The 16,590-nt window shown below is 41.8% G+C and overlaps 1 protein-coding gene across 1 annotated transcript in view; it reads left to right on the top strand.

Annotated features, from left to right (window-relative positions):
* Nucleotides 1-535: 535 nt before the first annotated feature.
* Nucleotides 536-16,590, top strand: part of kif26aa (kinesin family member 26Aa) — a 105,104-nt gene continuing 89,049 nt past the window's right edge. The window contains exons 1-2 of the mRNA XM_066677371.1: nt 536-794; nt 4,262-4,465. Of these exons, the coding sequence (XP_066533468.1) occupies nt 669-794; nt 4,262-4,465 (330 nt within the window). The 5' untranslated portion in view covers nt 536-668. The remainder of the gene's footprint in view (nt 795-4,261; nt 4,466-16,590) is intronic.

Raw genomic sequence — 16,590 nt, 5'->3', positions numbered from 1 at the left:
GTGATTTTAGGAAGCCCCAGTATTTGTAAATGTGTAAAAGAAAAACAAAGTGTCTTGGTTTGGTGTGCTAGGCTTTCTCTATCTCTGTCTGCTGACGGCGGAAATGGCTTCCGGAGGATTTTCGACAACTAATAGACCTCAAAGTGTTCAAAAGCACAAACCAAAATGAGGATAATGCTCTATTGCTGCTCCATATGATTCTTTTTGCTCTTTAGGACTGATGCTGTGTGGTTTCATAATCTTAGGCTCATAGGCAGCTGCTCCAGGGTGTATTATGCATGTTGTATTAGCAGGGTGTGCACAACTATATGTGTGGGTTGTCTACCGTTTTGACAAGTAAGTAACTTACAGAGAGAACCTTGCTCATATACGACTCTTGTTTTTGAACCATACATGACTCAAGGTGAATGGGGGAGGGGCTTTTGTTGCGGGGGTGGAGTTAGAGGAGGGGCTAAGGAAGACTTGAGCGTTTTGAGATGGAAGGAAAAGGTGGAGAGCCAGAAGGAGGAGAGGCTGGAGGCTCGCGTGCTGTAGTTGTGTTTGGGACGTAGGGAGAGCAGGTGAGTCCAGTGCGCTGCAAAAGATGAAGGCGCACGAGCAGAAGTCTGCACTTTAAAGAGAGGTTCAGAGAGAGAGAGAGAGAGAGAGATCGAACGGAATCGGCTTTTATGGCTTTACAGGATTCATCAAAGGCGCGCGAGGATGCTCAGAAAAGCCCAACACCTGTGGAGTTCAGCACGAGAGTTGAAGGCATTTTTGGATTTACGAGTCACCTACTGAGAAGAAAACAAAAGGTAGGTGCCCTTTGTCACGTGGTGCAATGTTTATAACTTCTTTGTCTCACTTTATCACAATCCTTTATAACAATATCATCACATGGCATGTGGAGCACTGGAACTCTCCCTAGAGAGCTCATATATCCCTATAGCGCTTCCAAGTCATACAAGTACAGACAGATGTGCATCTGTTGCTCTGCATACTTTGTTAGCTTCATTTCCCCCTGTCCTGCAGTGATCAGGACAATGAGCAGGGGAGGTTCTTAGTGTTGCGCTGGTATGAGTGGATCAGACACAGCAGTGCTGCTGGAGTTTTTACACACTGTGTCCACTTATTGTCCACTCTGTCAGACACACAAACACCTTGATGTCAAAGGGTAAGTCAGAGACTCGTCTGTTTCTGCAGTTTGTGTTGATCATCCTCTAATCCTTCATCAGTTGTCACTGGACACTGCCCACAGGATGGCTGAATAATATTGGTTGGTGGGGTATATATTAAATAGGAAATAAAGCCCCCCTGCCTTGAGCAGTGGAGCTGTGATCGTGGGAGAGACGGAGCCCTTCCAATACATTTAGAGTGGTGTAGTTCAGTGAAAATCATCCAAAATCTGTATCCAAATGTTTTTATGCTTTTATACATTTTGAACATAGAGTGTTGTAGGAGCTGATTTGAAGAAAAACAGAACAAGAACTAAATATGAGCATTGAAACACATCTTAAAGCCTGTAGCACAAACTATAATCTGATCACTCTATACAACTAATGCACACTTTGTGATGTCATAGATTCTTCAAATTCATAACAACTCATTTCTGTGGATCTTGCTACAGATATAAAGGATTCATTTTAGAAAAAAACAGGTTATAGATGATTCAGAGATTGTGAACATTTTGAATAAAACAAACAAACAAACAAACAGAAAAATAAAGGACCTGAGGTTTAACAAATCACCTGTTATTTTTCAATTCCCATTAAGTCCTAAATTGTTTATTATTCTAACTGAAAAAATGCAATCACAGACAATTATATTAGGCTCAAAAGAGACACCTTTAATTTAAAATCCAGTATCACGTTACTTCTGATATCATATCACTTACAAACACACATTCACTCTGCTGTGTTAGTTCTACTGTACTGCACATTAGAGTCGGTCTGGAACAATCCCAGGGGCTGGTCAAGAGGGGGCGCCAGAGTAACACTGAGCAGCTCCATCCCGCAGACGCGCGCTCTCTCTGTGTGAGCTGAATGGAGTGATGTTTATTCGGTTGTTGGGAGATTTTGTTACAGAAGTTATCAGGACACCTTAAGCCTTTAAGAAAAAACGACCAATAGCCAGACAGCCGAGGGGCTTCTCTATTGGATAGGTCTAAACGCTGGGTTTTTAAAACATAAAGGGACATTCACGGATTTAAATGTGTTATACATCAGACGGTATGATACGGTATGAGTTCAATTAGCAGTGAATGGCTGAGCTTTTTCAGTTCTAAACTGCTGTGTTTCAACGGAAGTTTCAAACGGGTGAATTCAGACATCCAACTTTCTTATGTCATAAACCTAAGAAACCAGTTCTAGATTCTTAGATATGACAAATTCATGACTTTTAAGTTCATATATTTTAGACTTTTATTTTTTAATAATTTTTTTTTTATCTCTTTATCTGCTCGCTGTGGTTATGCATTATTCCACATCAGTTAATTACAATTAATTTATTGAACATTTGTCCACAAATAAATATTTTACCCAGAGTTTAAAGAACGTTAAAAGACGTTAATTTCAACTCACAATATAAGCCTACGGAGTAACTGTTTTTTTTTTCACACCCGTATTTCGACAAGCCCCGCCCCTTCCTTGTGATTGCCTGGTGGATAAAGCCGTTGGCGGAGCGTTTGTATTAGAAACTAGTAACCAATCGATAGTGAAAAAAGCCGAGCGCTAATTTTCAGTACCCAATCCTGGTTTGGGGGCGTGGCTCTTCGGAAAGGAGTGGATAATCTCCACGTTGTGTTCCAACGTCCCCCCCTCCCCTCAGTGTCCCGGTTTTAACGGCACTGCAACTTTGAAGTTGAAACTTCAGTCCCGTTTAGTGTCAACGCCAACCGCAGAACAACAGCTCAACTGTACCCTCTCTCGCGGTTCAACATCGCGAACTCAGCTCATTTAAAGAAGGACATTCAAAACAGAGGCCACAAAGTTATGGAAAAGCAAGTTCGTCGTCTCCCCCGAGGACAACCAGGCTCTCTTTAGTATATTGGCAGTTTTAGAGACATTAGACTGAAATATGCACAAAACCTGGCTTTCTGCGGGACGGAGAATGAACTACCGGAGGTTTACGGTAAGACACCGGAAAAAGAGGGTGAGAGGGTCCTGAACTGTTTAAACATGTATTAACTGAATGTGGTATAAATTTGGCCATTAAACATACTGTGGTCCTATACTGTGGTCGTGTTTAATATGGCTCTCTCAGTGGTTCTTGACTTAACTTTCACTGAAGAGGCAGTTTGTTTATGATGACTGAGCAGTTGTCTTGTACATGTAGTTTCAGATATTTTTTGTCAAGTGTAAATAACATATATTTAAAAAATATACAATAGGATTGAACAGAGAGTGGATATTATGGATGCTTTTTTAATCTTCTAAAGAAAGAAAAACATAAACTATGACATTTCTGCAAGATTTAGAGAACAATATAGATGTGTTTGCAGAGTTTAATATAAAATATAAATAAAACATATAGGATGTTTTTATTAATGTGTCATAAGTTTTAAAAAATTCTGTGTTTTATATTGTCAATATGTTAAAGGCATTTATTCATCTGTCCATTCACTTCTTGATGCTTAATTCTGATCAAGGGTGCTGCATTGGAATGATTGGGTACAAGGCAGGAACGCAGCCTAGACAGGGCAACATTTCCCCATGGGGCAGCAAATAAATAGTACATTAAAATGTGGACTTATTTTCTTGCAAATCAACAAATGGGATTTGTCCAGTGCTCAGACATTTGCACTTGGTTATAAATAGGATCATCCATCCATCCATTATCTGTAACCCCTTATCCAGTTCAGGGTCGCGGTGGGTCCAGAGCCTACCTGGAATCATTGGGCGCAAGGCGGGAATACACCCTGGAGGGGGCGCCAGTCCTTCACAGGGTAACACAGACACACACACCTTCACTCGGACACTTTTGAGTCACCAATCCACCTACCAACGTGTGTTTTTGGACTGTGGGAGGAAACCGGAGCACCCAGAGGACACCCACGCAGACACAGGAAGAACACACCAACTCCTCACAGACAGTCACCCGGAGCGTGACTCAAACCCACAACCTCCAGGTTCCTGGAGCTGTGTGACTGCGACACTACCTGCTGCACCACCGTGCCACCCATAATTTGTTAGAATTTATTAATTTATTAGATCTATAGATCAGAGTGTACCATTCCATTCTAAATACATTGATGATATCTCAGTGAGTGTCTGCTCTTTTTCAGCTAGTTGAAGGCTCGACCAGTGATGAGCCCCTGCAGAGTGGTGGTCTCAGCCCCAGGAAGAGGCTTCACTCGGCTGAGGAGCTGCAGTGGGGCCAGAGACCCAATCCTGAAGGCAGTGGTGCCAGCCTGTGCCAGAGATGCCAAATGGTCACAGCTGAGCTCCACAAACAAGCACTGGAGCTTCAGGAGCCTGGAACAGCCAAGGTTTGGGCATTTACCTCAGTCATTAACTCACCAAGACCCTGTGCATTCATTACAACTGGTGTTTGCTATATTGCAGTTGATAGCACCACTGACTTCAACTAAGCAGACTGGGGTTTCATTCTACTACACAAAATACAGTCCCTGAGCCAAGACTCCTAATGTTGCTTTAACCTTCTTAATTTGCTCTGGAGGGGAAGGTCTGCCAAATGTTGTAAGTGTGAATGTTAAAACTGTTTCCTCAGTCCTGGAGCTGCCCTGCTCTATTGTAAAGCTGTCACTAATCCCAGCACACCTGACTCAACTCAACAGTTCATTAACAAGACCTTCATGAACATCAAATGTGTGTTTTGGGGCAGGGAATGCACTAAAGTGTACAGGGCTTTGGTGCAAGAGCCTGAGAAGGTCTGCATAAAGGGAACGACGCTGGTGCTGATAAAACAATTTTTAAATGCTCCATTGTCTAACATTGATGTTTAAGTCTGTACTCCCATCAGTGTCAAAGTAATCTTTAGGCTGCTTGTGTTTGATTATTTGAGGGACATTTTAGTCACTAGTTTAAAGAAGCCTTCACATGGTGTTATAATTCATACCCATACAGTTAGTTTCTGTCCATATCCATTTACGAACACTTATTTTTAAAAATGTAGTAAAGTATGTAAGACAAACGTATCAGTATTTCTAAAAGTAGCATTGGGTTAGAGCTCTGTTTAATCCAGAAAAAGTGCAAGTGTGGAGTGTTTGACGATGAAGGCTTTGGACATGTTAAGACCACTGTCTCTAATGCTTAAAGAGCACTCTGAATCTCTGTATGAGAACTTTTTCTCACAGTGACAGCACTCTATCCCCATCTCTTCAGCACAGAGTCATTGTTGTTTGACTTTGTATTTCTCTTGAAAGGAATATGCAATGCTTTTTCAACATTCACAATATGACCAAACAATTATGGAGATCTGCTTATCCTTTGCTGCAGTAATAGCCTCTAATCTAAAGGGCAGGATTTTACAGTAGACGAGGATCATTTGCCATAATAATAAAAAGGAAATACACATCCTAAAAGTATTGGATTGAATTCCTTCACTCCAGAGAATGCATTATCACTGCTCCACAGTGGAGTGGACCGTCCATGAGTTGCTGGTGACATCACTGTGCAGAGTAGTTGCCATATTTACGACTTAGTGGTTACTCATATAGTTTTATTGTTTCTTTCAACACTTTTAGTCCTTATTTATATATTAAAATTAAATTAATATTAGTGTGGATCCCTGACCCATTAATACATGTCACATATTTAAACAGAGCTCTGTTCATTTAGCAGCTCAATCTGCTTCCCAGTTAGTGTCCCATACTCCCTATCACAGGTAATAAATGTAAAATACAGCACCCCTGTTACTACAAACTGAAACCAGGAGTGAAATAACATGATTAATGAAGCTTGTATATGTTCTGTGTATGAACAACTTGAACTGATTTGATCACAAGAACAGAGAAATGCAGAATCTAACGCGCAGTCTAACAGTTTTCTTAGATCTTATGACACAAATGCTAATGTGGCTAACAGAACATAACAGTCTTTTTTCCCCTCATTATGCAACATAGTGGGATCTTTAACTCCCCTGTGCATAAAGATGGACTTAAAAGTGACCGTAGGTGTGAATGTGTGTGTGTGTGTGTGTTGCCCTGTGAAGGACTGGCGCCCCCTCCAGGATGCGTTCCTGCCTTGCGTCCACTGATACCAGGTAGGCTCTGGACCCACCGCGACCCTGAATTGAATAAGCGGTTACAGATAATGGATGGATGGATGCATAAAGGTGGTGGGCATCTGTGCTTGTGAATGTTGTAAGAGACTCTCCAGCACAGGGAGGACAGCTGTGAATGTACTGAATTTATCCACCATATATAAGGGCTGTGCTCTGAAACCAGACAATCACTGAACCAGTGATTGTTACCCATGGATACTTACTAGTCTGTCCAGTGTGTCATTAGTGGGCGGAGCTTGAACGGACTACAATTTGACAATAAAACCTTATGCTACACTGCTCATAACCATTCCATCTGACCTCCTAAAAAATGCATGCAATGTCCAGCTGGATACAAATGAGCACTTTATGAGCTATTATGCTGTGAATTACTAAGTGAGAGAGCCAGGTTTATCTAGGCTTGGGAAGGGTAGCTCTACTAAGAGCTTTCCTCTTTTCTGCATGGAAGATTAATCTCTGTAAGAACCTGACATTTACAAAGCCTTTCCACAATCTCCTCAGTGTTTATGAGAACGTTTTGTAAGGTTAGCAGCGCGTTACGTGCAACACATGCATGTTTGAACCATTCTGAGCAAGCAGAGGTGATCTACTCAGCAGGTTTTTATGATCTTATGAATAGTGAGCGATGACTCAGTTTGAATGGCCATATTCAGAAAAAGAAGTGCTGAGATACAGAAATGTAAGCAGTCAGGCCTGTCATCAGTGATGGTCATCCTGATTATGGGATGGCATGTCCATGGCGCTGAGGCACAGCCTGCTCATTCTGAACAGAAGTAGCCTCATCACACTCAGATATAAAGGAAAACTTCAACTGATATTCTACAAAGAGTAGGTAGAGATCTACTTCTTGGAGCAAGAGCTATATCAGATCTCTTATATGGAATTGTAATATTATAATTTTACCTTTTGGAAGACGTGCTGTTAAAACTTTAACTTCGTTTTCAGTTGAACAGCCCTAGTTTAATCTCAGATTCATGGTAATGTCTGACATGAGTACAACTTGAGGTGGTCCTTTGCAGTATTTTGAATCAGAGGATCACTGGTGTGGTTATTTGAGCTGCTGTAGCCTTCCTGTCAGCTCGTAGAAGTCTAGACACTCTCTCTCTCATGAACAAGACCAGCCCAGAGACCTGCTGCTCACACAGTGGTTGTTATATCTCTGGAGACTCTTGTCTTTCTTCTGTAGAGACAGTTCCCCATATTGATGTTTTTTTGTGAATCGTGTCTAAAGCTCTTGACCAGAATTTCTGATTTTATTTATTTATTTGATTAGCTGCTGATACTTCATCGACTGAATGGATATTTACATGTCTGAGCAGGTGTGTACATGTTTCTAATAAAGTGGTTGGTGAGTGTATTAGTGTGGTTTTCTCCAAATGTGTGGCATTGTTTCGGAATGAATGAGGGTAATGATGGACATACCTCCATTTGTAGGCATGACTGTATTAAATATATCAAAGAGTTTGTTTGCCTTTACGTGTTTAAACAGGATCTTATGGCTGAGACTGCCATGTATTTTCATTGTCCAGGAATTTTAATCTCATATTTATTTTTTCCATGATTTGAAACCTGAATATTTTATTTTGCATTGTGTGAAATCTTGTTGAAGAGTAGCACAAGAGAAATGCTTGAAATGTACTTGGAGTAAAGCTATTTAAATGAGATTACTTTAGAATAGGGGTGGGACTTTAACATGTTAATTTCGATTAATTAGTTACAGGGAAAATAACGAAATAAAAAATTTAATGCATCTTTGCACCACGTGCATGAGATAATGTTAATAGTACAGTGATCCCTTGTTTTTCGCGGGGGATGCGTTCCAAGACCACCCGCGAAAAATGAATTTCCGCAAAGTAGAGGAAAGATATTTTTTATGTATTTAACGAGTATTTGGACTTTTAAAACCCTCCCTGTTACTGTTAACAACACACCCTTTACATTAAACAGTCGATCTGTAATGTTTTTCAGCTGGAACTACATGTGATATCCCACCAGTTTCTTTAATAGAGTAATTCCTAAGCTGTTATTTAGCGTAAGTAAATTTCACTCGGATGTGGACATGAACAACACACGTACTGTGCGTAAGAAATACTTGTAAATGATATATTTTGTCACCTACAGGCCCAGTCTAATACATGTAAATAATAAAAAAGCCCCCTTGAAAAAAATGAATCGTGAAGTAGCGAGGGATTACTGTAAACAGGAAACAGTGTCGCCAGTCAACACTCGACCACATGTCGGGGTTCACATTCAGAAACAAAATGTCAGAGTCCACGTCAGACAAACTGACCAATTCACTGGTAGTAGACTGGTGGGAAAATAAACAAGATTTGGAATTTAAGCTTATATTTCTCATGCTAAATATTGAAATGTGATTAAAATGGGATTAATTTCGATTAATTAATTACAAAGCTTCTAATTAATTCGATTATTTTTTTTAATCAAGTCCCACCCCTACTTTAGATATAAAAAAAGATTTAGCTGTCTGCTGTAAACTTGCCAGTCTAGATATTCTTATACTATTGGACAGCATTAACATTCATTCATTCATTGTCTGTAAGCACTTATCCAGTTCAGGGTTGTGATGGGTCCGGAGCCTCCCCGGAATCACTGGGCACCAGGCAGGAACACATCCTGGAGGGGGCGCCAGTCCTTCACAGGACGACACACACACTCACACCTACGGACACTTCTGAGTCGCCAATCCACCTACCAACGTGTGTTTTTGGACTGTGGGAGGAAACCGGAGCACCCGGAGGAAACCCATGCAGACACAGGGAGAACACACCAACTCATCACAGTCACCTTGAACCCACAACCTCCAGGTCCCAGGTCTGCTGCTCCACCGTGCCGCCCCGCATTAACATCAACATTCTGTTTTTGTGTGTGTGTGTGTGTGTTATATTGTTTATTGACTGTAAAAAAAAAAAAAAAAGGTTTCCTTCTTTAGTTTTTACCTCAGACATTACTTTTGAGGAGCTAACCATAGTTATATAGGGCGGCACGGTGGCTTGGTGGTTAGCACGTTCGCCTCCCAGCGCTGGGATCCTGGTTTCAAGTCCCATCTGGGTGGAGTTTCCATGTTCTCCCCGTGTCTGCGTGGGTTTCCTCCGGGGGCTCCGGTTTCCTCCCACAGTCCAAAAACATGGAGGGTAGGTGAATTGGCTTCTCTAATAACTGTCCTGGTGTGTGAATGAATGTCTGTATGTGTGAGCCCAGATATGGATTGGCGCTCTGTCCTGGGTTAAACCCTAGTGCCCGATGCAGTCCTCCAGGTGGACGGTCGTTTCTGGTTGAGAGTACGCTGTGCGCGTTTGGCTGCCGCTTCTCGCCAGTGTGTGTGAATTGAGCGTTCTGAGCAGTGTAGATTGTAAAGCGTCCTTGGGTATCTAGAAAGGCGCTATATAAGTGTAACGATAATAATAATAATAATAATAAAATATGTTTTGCCTGGTTGGGCCACAGACATGTCAGGGGATGAACTTGTGCCAGTTAATTGAGATCTGACCCATATAGGGTTTCCTCTATTGCTGTTTAGTTTCCTGTGGACACAGTGCCACGATTGTGTCAGGGCGCTAAGTGTAAGTCCATTCGTTTCCACATTAGTCTTGCCATGTTTGTATACAGCACCAGGTGTGTTCATTGTGTTTGAGGAAACAATGTATGTGATGGCATCCAAGTAGGAAATTAAAGCTACCTCTTATTCTATAGCTCAATGAAAGTGTGTTCCTGTTAGCTTCATAGTACATTTCCCCAGATCTCCCCACATTGTACGGTCTCTCACACTGGACGTGCGTATAACGTCCTGATCCTGTCTTTACAGTAATGTCCTGTTTTTATTACATGGCTCAGAATGATCTCAGAAGCTGATCAACTGCGGCTCTTAGTGCCAGCTCATTGTTCTGGGGTTTGATTTAGAGACTGAGGCAAGGACTTTTTCTTATTTCAAAGTAATATCTAGATCCTGCTGAGCTTCACTTTACTTTACTTGGTATGGACATGGTCCACTGTTGTATTGGAGGGTATCAATGTGTTTTTGGACTCACCTACTGCAACACAAAAGCAGACTTTAGCAGCTCATTAAGCCCAAATCTCAAGGCTGCTATTAACCAGCTATAAACCCTTGAATACATTAAGAATATGTGTATGATGTGGCCTGTTATGGCATGATAAATACATGTACTATAACATTAAACAACATATTGTTCACCAAGAATGTAAGTTATCTGGGTCTGTAACTCAGCTCAAATCGCCAGGAGGAGCTAAAATATAGTGTCACACTCAAGCTTTTTTTTCCCTACAACAGCTGCAAGAACATTTCATTCTGTGCTGGCACGTTGGACAGAGCTAAATCGTCTGTCAGTTTAGACAATCAGATTTAGGCCCAGGCAGACAGACAGAGCACTTTAGCACTTTTAAGATGTCAGCATGATAGCTGAGTCTTTAACTGAAGCAGGATGACGGATGTTCAGACACTTTACCACAGAAATACTGTCATTATAAGACATCAGACTTTCTCTTTAATATAGGCTTATAGAAAGTTTCAAAAAGTCTTCAGCCGCTTTACAGAAACCGTTCATTCGCTCAAACACATTTAAATATATCTAAAGACATGATCTGTAATTTGTTAGAGGCAGGGCACAGACGATTTGATAAAAAATAGTTCTGTCAGTTGAGAGGCCCAGTCTCTGACCTGAGCAGATTTGAGCTCTAGGCTGTAACTCTATCACAAACACCTTCTTCTAACATTTCATCAGAAGCCTTGAAGGAAGATACACTCACAGTTTCTCCCCCTTACATTTTTAAAAAGTAAGATTCAGGGGTCGTGAGTTCAAACCTCACCTTGTCTTTGAGGAGTGTGCCGTGCTCTCCCTGTGTCTGCATGGGTTTCCTCCGGGTGCTTCAGTTCCCTCTCACAGTCCAGAAACACACACTGGTTGGTGGATTGGCTGTGTAAAAGTAGCAATAAGTGTGGATTGGTGAGTGAATGTATGAGTGTGTGGTGCCCTGTGGTGGTGCATCCAGTGATTCTGGACATGCCCCAGACACAACGTGACTCTGAACAGCATGCAGCGGTTACAGAAAATGAATGAATAATTAATAAATTAATGTTTATTGTGGGCGGCACGGTGGCGCAGCAGGTAGTGTCGCAGTCACACAGCTCAGGTTGTGGGTTCGATTCCCGCTCCGTGTGACTGTCTGTGAGGAGTGTGGTGTGTTCTCCCTGTGTCCATGTGGGTTTCCTCCGGGTGCTCCGGTTTCCTCCCACAGTCCAAAAACACACGTTGGTAGGTGGATTGGTGACTCAAAAGTGTCCGTATGTGTGAGTGAATGTGTGTGTGTCTGTGTTGCCCTGTGAATGACTGGCGCCCCCTCCAGGGTGTATTCCTGCCTTGCGCCCAATGATTCCAGGTAGGCTCTGGACCCACCATGACCCTGAACTGGATAAGAGCTTACAGATAATGAATGAATGAATGTTTATTGTTTATCGAGTTACATTTCTAGATAAGAGCACACCTCCCATTGTTTTTGTAGCAATGTAAAAATGGTCTGGACACCACTGGCACTAGTGGTGCCCAGATAAATGACACTGTGTGTACTTGCTCATGTTTATACTAGACACCAATGCTGCTAACATTAGTGGAACATCTACTGTATATAAGACTGCGTATTTGGGGAGGAAACATGATTAAAGATTACAAAAGATGACTCATTCATTATCTGTAACCGCTTATCCAATTTAGGGTCGCGGGCGATCCAGAGCCTACCTGGAATCATCGGGCGCAAGGCGGGAACACACCCTGGAGGGGACGCCAGTCCTTCACAGGGCAACACAGACACATACACATTCACTCACACACTCACACCTACGGACACTTTTGAGTCGCCAATCCACCTGCAACGTGTGTTTTTGGACTGTGGGAGGAAACCGGAGCACCCGGAGGAAACCCACGCGGACACGGGGAGAACACACCAACTCCTCACAGACAGTCACCCGGAGCGGGAATCGAACCCACAACCTCCAGGCCCTGGAGCTGTGTGACTGCGACACTACCTGCTGCGCCACCGTGCCGCCCCACAAAAGATGACTGATTTTCAATAAAATTTCTCTGGATCTTATTTACAGTGTCTGACCTTATCGAGTACTTGGTTGATAAGAAGTTTTCTTAAATTGTCTTTTGACCCTTTTACCTTCACTGTGATTTCAGATACTGCTCTGGAAATGCCTAAAGGCCAGAGCCTGAAAATAGACTTTAGTAGCCTTCATGCTTTTTCTTGCTCAGCCACCGCCTTCATATGAAATTTGCTCTGGGTGACCATGAGGAGCTCTGTCACGTTCATGCCTCCCTTAAACTCTGAGAGTGAAGACTTTACTAAACATTGACCTCTAGAGGTTTTGTCAAGTACTGTATTATACAGCTACATTCATCACTCATCTGTATTGCTTATAAAATTAATGAGAAAATTACATATAGTCATTATCAGAACATTTTTATCTCAGAAATGGTCCTAAGTGTTGATATTTCAACATTTAAACAGATACATTTATAATGGATTTGGAAACAATATAAATACGCATTTTCTTATATTCCTTTCTTGTGTAAAAAAAAAAATTTATCCTTAAAGTGGCAATATCTTAAAAGGGCATTTCATATCAGTGTGCAGCCTTTCAGCCAACTGCTCTCCACAAGGTTCCAATTCTTCCATTTTCATTTTTTCAATGAAAGAAATTTGTGAGAAATATATCGGGACAGAGCTGTGACTCTGGTCCAAATGTACAGGTCCAACCACTGCTGGTCCCACCAGAATTCACAGAAAATGACCAATATCGAAGCCTTGAAGCAAGATGATCTCAAGGGGTCTCCATAAGTTTTTTCAGGATGAAAATCATTTGTGAGAAATAAACGGCGAAGGAGCTGATGTACTGGTCCGTGTGATGAGAATTTAAACCTGTCCACGTCTCTGCTGCCTCAGCTCGCTGCTCACTGAGCGTGACTGGGGTTTATGGGGGAGGTGGGTGGTGTGGGGGGTAGGGTGCAAGTGGAGAGGAACTCTCTCAGGGAAGATGTGGCCTCCTCATTACAACGCCGGTACCTTCACTCAGGTCTCGTCCCTCTCTCTCTGAGCCTTGTGGTTTCTCATGCTAGCAGATGACCTTGTGACTTGGTGACTTTTATGTTCTGTAATGTATAAAACAGCCTTGCTACCATTTTACTCTGAGTTCATGTATAAGGCTACATGACAACTGCCGTAAACCTGCATAACCCTCTATAAAACTTCCCACAACAAGGTCAGTTCTCATTATATGTAGGAATAAGCCATTAAGAATATTTAATAAAAGGCTCATACAGCCATTACATTTACACCTGCATTCATCTGTAGACTAATGGTTAGAGACGTGGGCTGGGAACTAGAAGGTCGCTGGTTCGATCCCTACAGCTGGCAGGAAAATTGGGGGTAAGGGAGAGTGAAGGAGTCAGTGCTTCCTACTTCAATCCATGGCGGAGATGCCCTTGAGCAAGAACCCCCCCCAACCGTTCCTTGGGAGCAGGTGTGTGTGCTCACTGCCACAGTTGGAAAGGGAGAAGACACATTTTGTTGTGGTATGAAAAATAAATGCATGTTTTAAGTGTTACCACTACCTTTTATGGCTTGAGAAGCAAAGATTCAAGTGCAGAATGTGCATTTGGATCGTATCTTCTTCCATTTCAGTGATAAAAGGCTACTTTTATTGGTAGGTATTTCAGAAAAAAAAAGAGACGAAGCTTGAAGATTAGCCAGATTAGAGCTGGTAATCTCACTGCACTGGTGATGTTATTGTGAGAGCTGAGGCTCTGCAGTCCTGTCTGAATCCACTTCTCCTTGTACTGATTACATCCTGCCCTGAGGGGTCACAACCTGTCCATCACTGATCAGTCTATCAAAGTGATGGGATGTTGGTTGCCAAGGAAACTTAAATGAAGGACGGTCGAAGAAAGCATCTTTACAGACTGGTTGCTTGTGCATTGCTTTAGTGTTGTAATGTCCATCCATCTTAGTGTTCATCCATCTATCCATCCACCCACCCGTGCTTTCTGGGTGCAGAGAACTGTGGTAATGGACGATTCAAGTTACTGTCTTCAGTGGTAAATTTGAAGGGGTTTTTTTTGGTACTGGAACCTTTGATAACAAATACCATGTTTTTCCAGTGGCCAATAGTGCAGAATCAAAAGTCCTAGTTTTATGGTTGTTGTTACCTGATAAAGTTTGATACCAAGATGAACCAAGATGATATGAGAGGGAGCTCAGCTGTTGCTGAACCCACCAATAATTCAGCTTGTTTTTACACCTTCATGTAAAGTATCATACCAAATTACAATATAATGTCAGGGAGAAAGACTTGATGGAGGAATTTAGATGAAACTCACATATTACACAGGGATTTGTGATTACCATATGTGACTATATCACATTGGAATTGAGGGCGTTAGAATTGGTTTTTCACCAGCGGTGGATTACTTACTGTCATGCTCTTGCCTTTCTGCGCTGTTTCCCTGCTATGTGGTCTTTCAGCACATGACTCTGTGTTTGTTTTGGTCTCTTGTCTCCGCCTTAGCTCTGCCCTCTCGTTAGGGTTTCCACCTGTGCCTCCTTTGTTACCCTGCCCTCTTGTTATCCTTCCTAGGTGTGTCTTGTCTGTGCTCTGTGTGTGTGTATATATATAGTCCCTTGTTTTCAGTGCTGCCTTTTCTGCTCTTGTGTGTAGATGTGTGTTTGTGGTTGTTTTCTGTGTGTTTCTGTTTCTATAGTTTGTGTTTTCAGTGTCCTGCTTTTGTTGTGCTATGTTCGGTTTTGTTCTTGTTAATAAAGACTCCTTGCGTGTGTGTCCGCCTCCTCATCCTCCCCCTGTAACCGTGACACTTGCCATTAGAAACAGGAGATGTAATAGTGATATGCCACATGGGATAAATGGTAGTTAGCTGGTGGCTAAAAATGTAATAATAATAAAATATTGATTTAAGTTTGTGATGAGGAAACCAATTCATTCTGTAAAAGTGACCTCGCTTTAGAGGGCCACCCTTTTCTAGTCACTTCCCAGTAAACATTTAGCCGTTCATTCAACGTTGAAATAACGTAATGACTGCCGTCTTATCAACGTTCTCTTAAGGTTGAAAATGAAAGTTGAAAAAACGTCCAAACACAGACATTGAAAAGACGACTATTAGACGTGTTTTGGACGTCCACTGACGTTAATAATTGGTTCAGAAATAAATTACTTGTATAAAACGCGTTTTGGACGTCCACTGACGTTATCGATTGGTCACCACTTAATTAACATATTAAGATGGATTTTGGACGTCCATTGACGTTTAAAATATGTCCTTGACGGACAGACTACTTTTAGACCTATTTTGAACGTCCAGGGACGTTCCTTGTTTACTGGGTTAGATCTGTATACTACTTCTTGGGATGTTGTGCAAATCCAAAATGGGCATAAGTTTTAAACAAACCATACAATTTCTTAGTTTCAATGTTTATATATTGTCTCTGTATTATTTTCAAATAAACAAAAGGTTTATAAAATGTTCAGTTCATTACATTCTCTTTTTATTTTACAGATTACACAGCATCCCGAGTTTTTGGAAACTGGGGTTGTATTACAAAGAATGTTACACGTCTGAGCATACAAACCCATTTTTCAGGTACCTCAAAAATGACTGGCCTGGCTTTTTAAAGGCCACTGTTCAGCAAAACCTCTAAGGAAACCAAGCTAATGAGGGTAACCTTTGATTCGGGGGGATCCATGCAGGAAAGAGAAAAGAGCTGAAGCTGTCCTGCAGCTGAGCAGAAACCAGGGCTGAGATCAGTGCAGAATTTACATTAATCACTGAATCCTGAAGAGATCTGTCTAACACATGGTAACTGATGAGTGCATGGAGTGGAGACATGTAGAGGAAGTGGGCTGTGTAATAGAGCCAGCGTCTGATCAGCTCAGTGTGCAGTGTACCATCATCAGGGAGACTCCACATCAGGGTCAAGGAAGAAAATAACAATATAGGACAATATGTTAATAGACCTATAGAGGTAGTCTAAATGACCTGAAACAAAATTTCATTACATTAATATGCATTGTGTTTAGTGATTTTATAGCAGTTCCCTGTAAAGGTGCTGTGCAGAGTACTGTGGAGATTTCAGAAACCTCATTTCATGTATTTAATCCAGTCAGAACTGGGTTCTGAATCTTAACCCATCGGCCAAAACATTAAAATCACCTCATGGACCTCATTGTCCATTGTCAGTTGTGTCCACACTTTATCTTTAACACGGCTTCCTTTCATTCATTCATTCATTATCTGTAACCACTTATCCAGTTCAGGGTCATGGTGG

The sequence above is a fragment of the Hoplias malabaricus genome, chromosome 7 (genome assembly GCF_029633855.1).
Source record: "Hoplias malabaricus isolate fHopMal1 chromosome 7, fHopMal1.hap1, whole genome shotgun sequence".
Lineage (NCBI taxonomy): Eukaryota > Metazoa > Chordata > Actinopteri > Characiformes > Erythrinidae > Hoplias > Hoplias malabaricus.
This window is presented reverse-complemented; position numbering and strand designations above follow the sequence as displayed.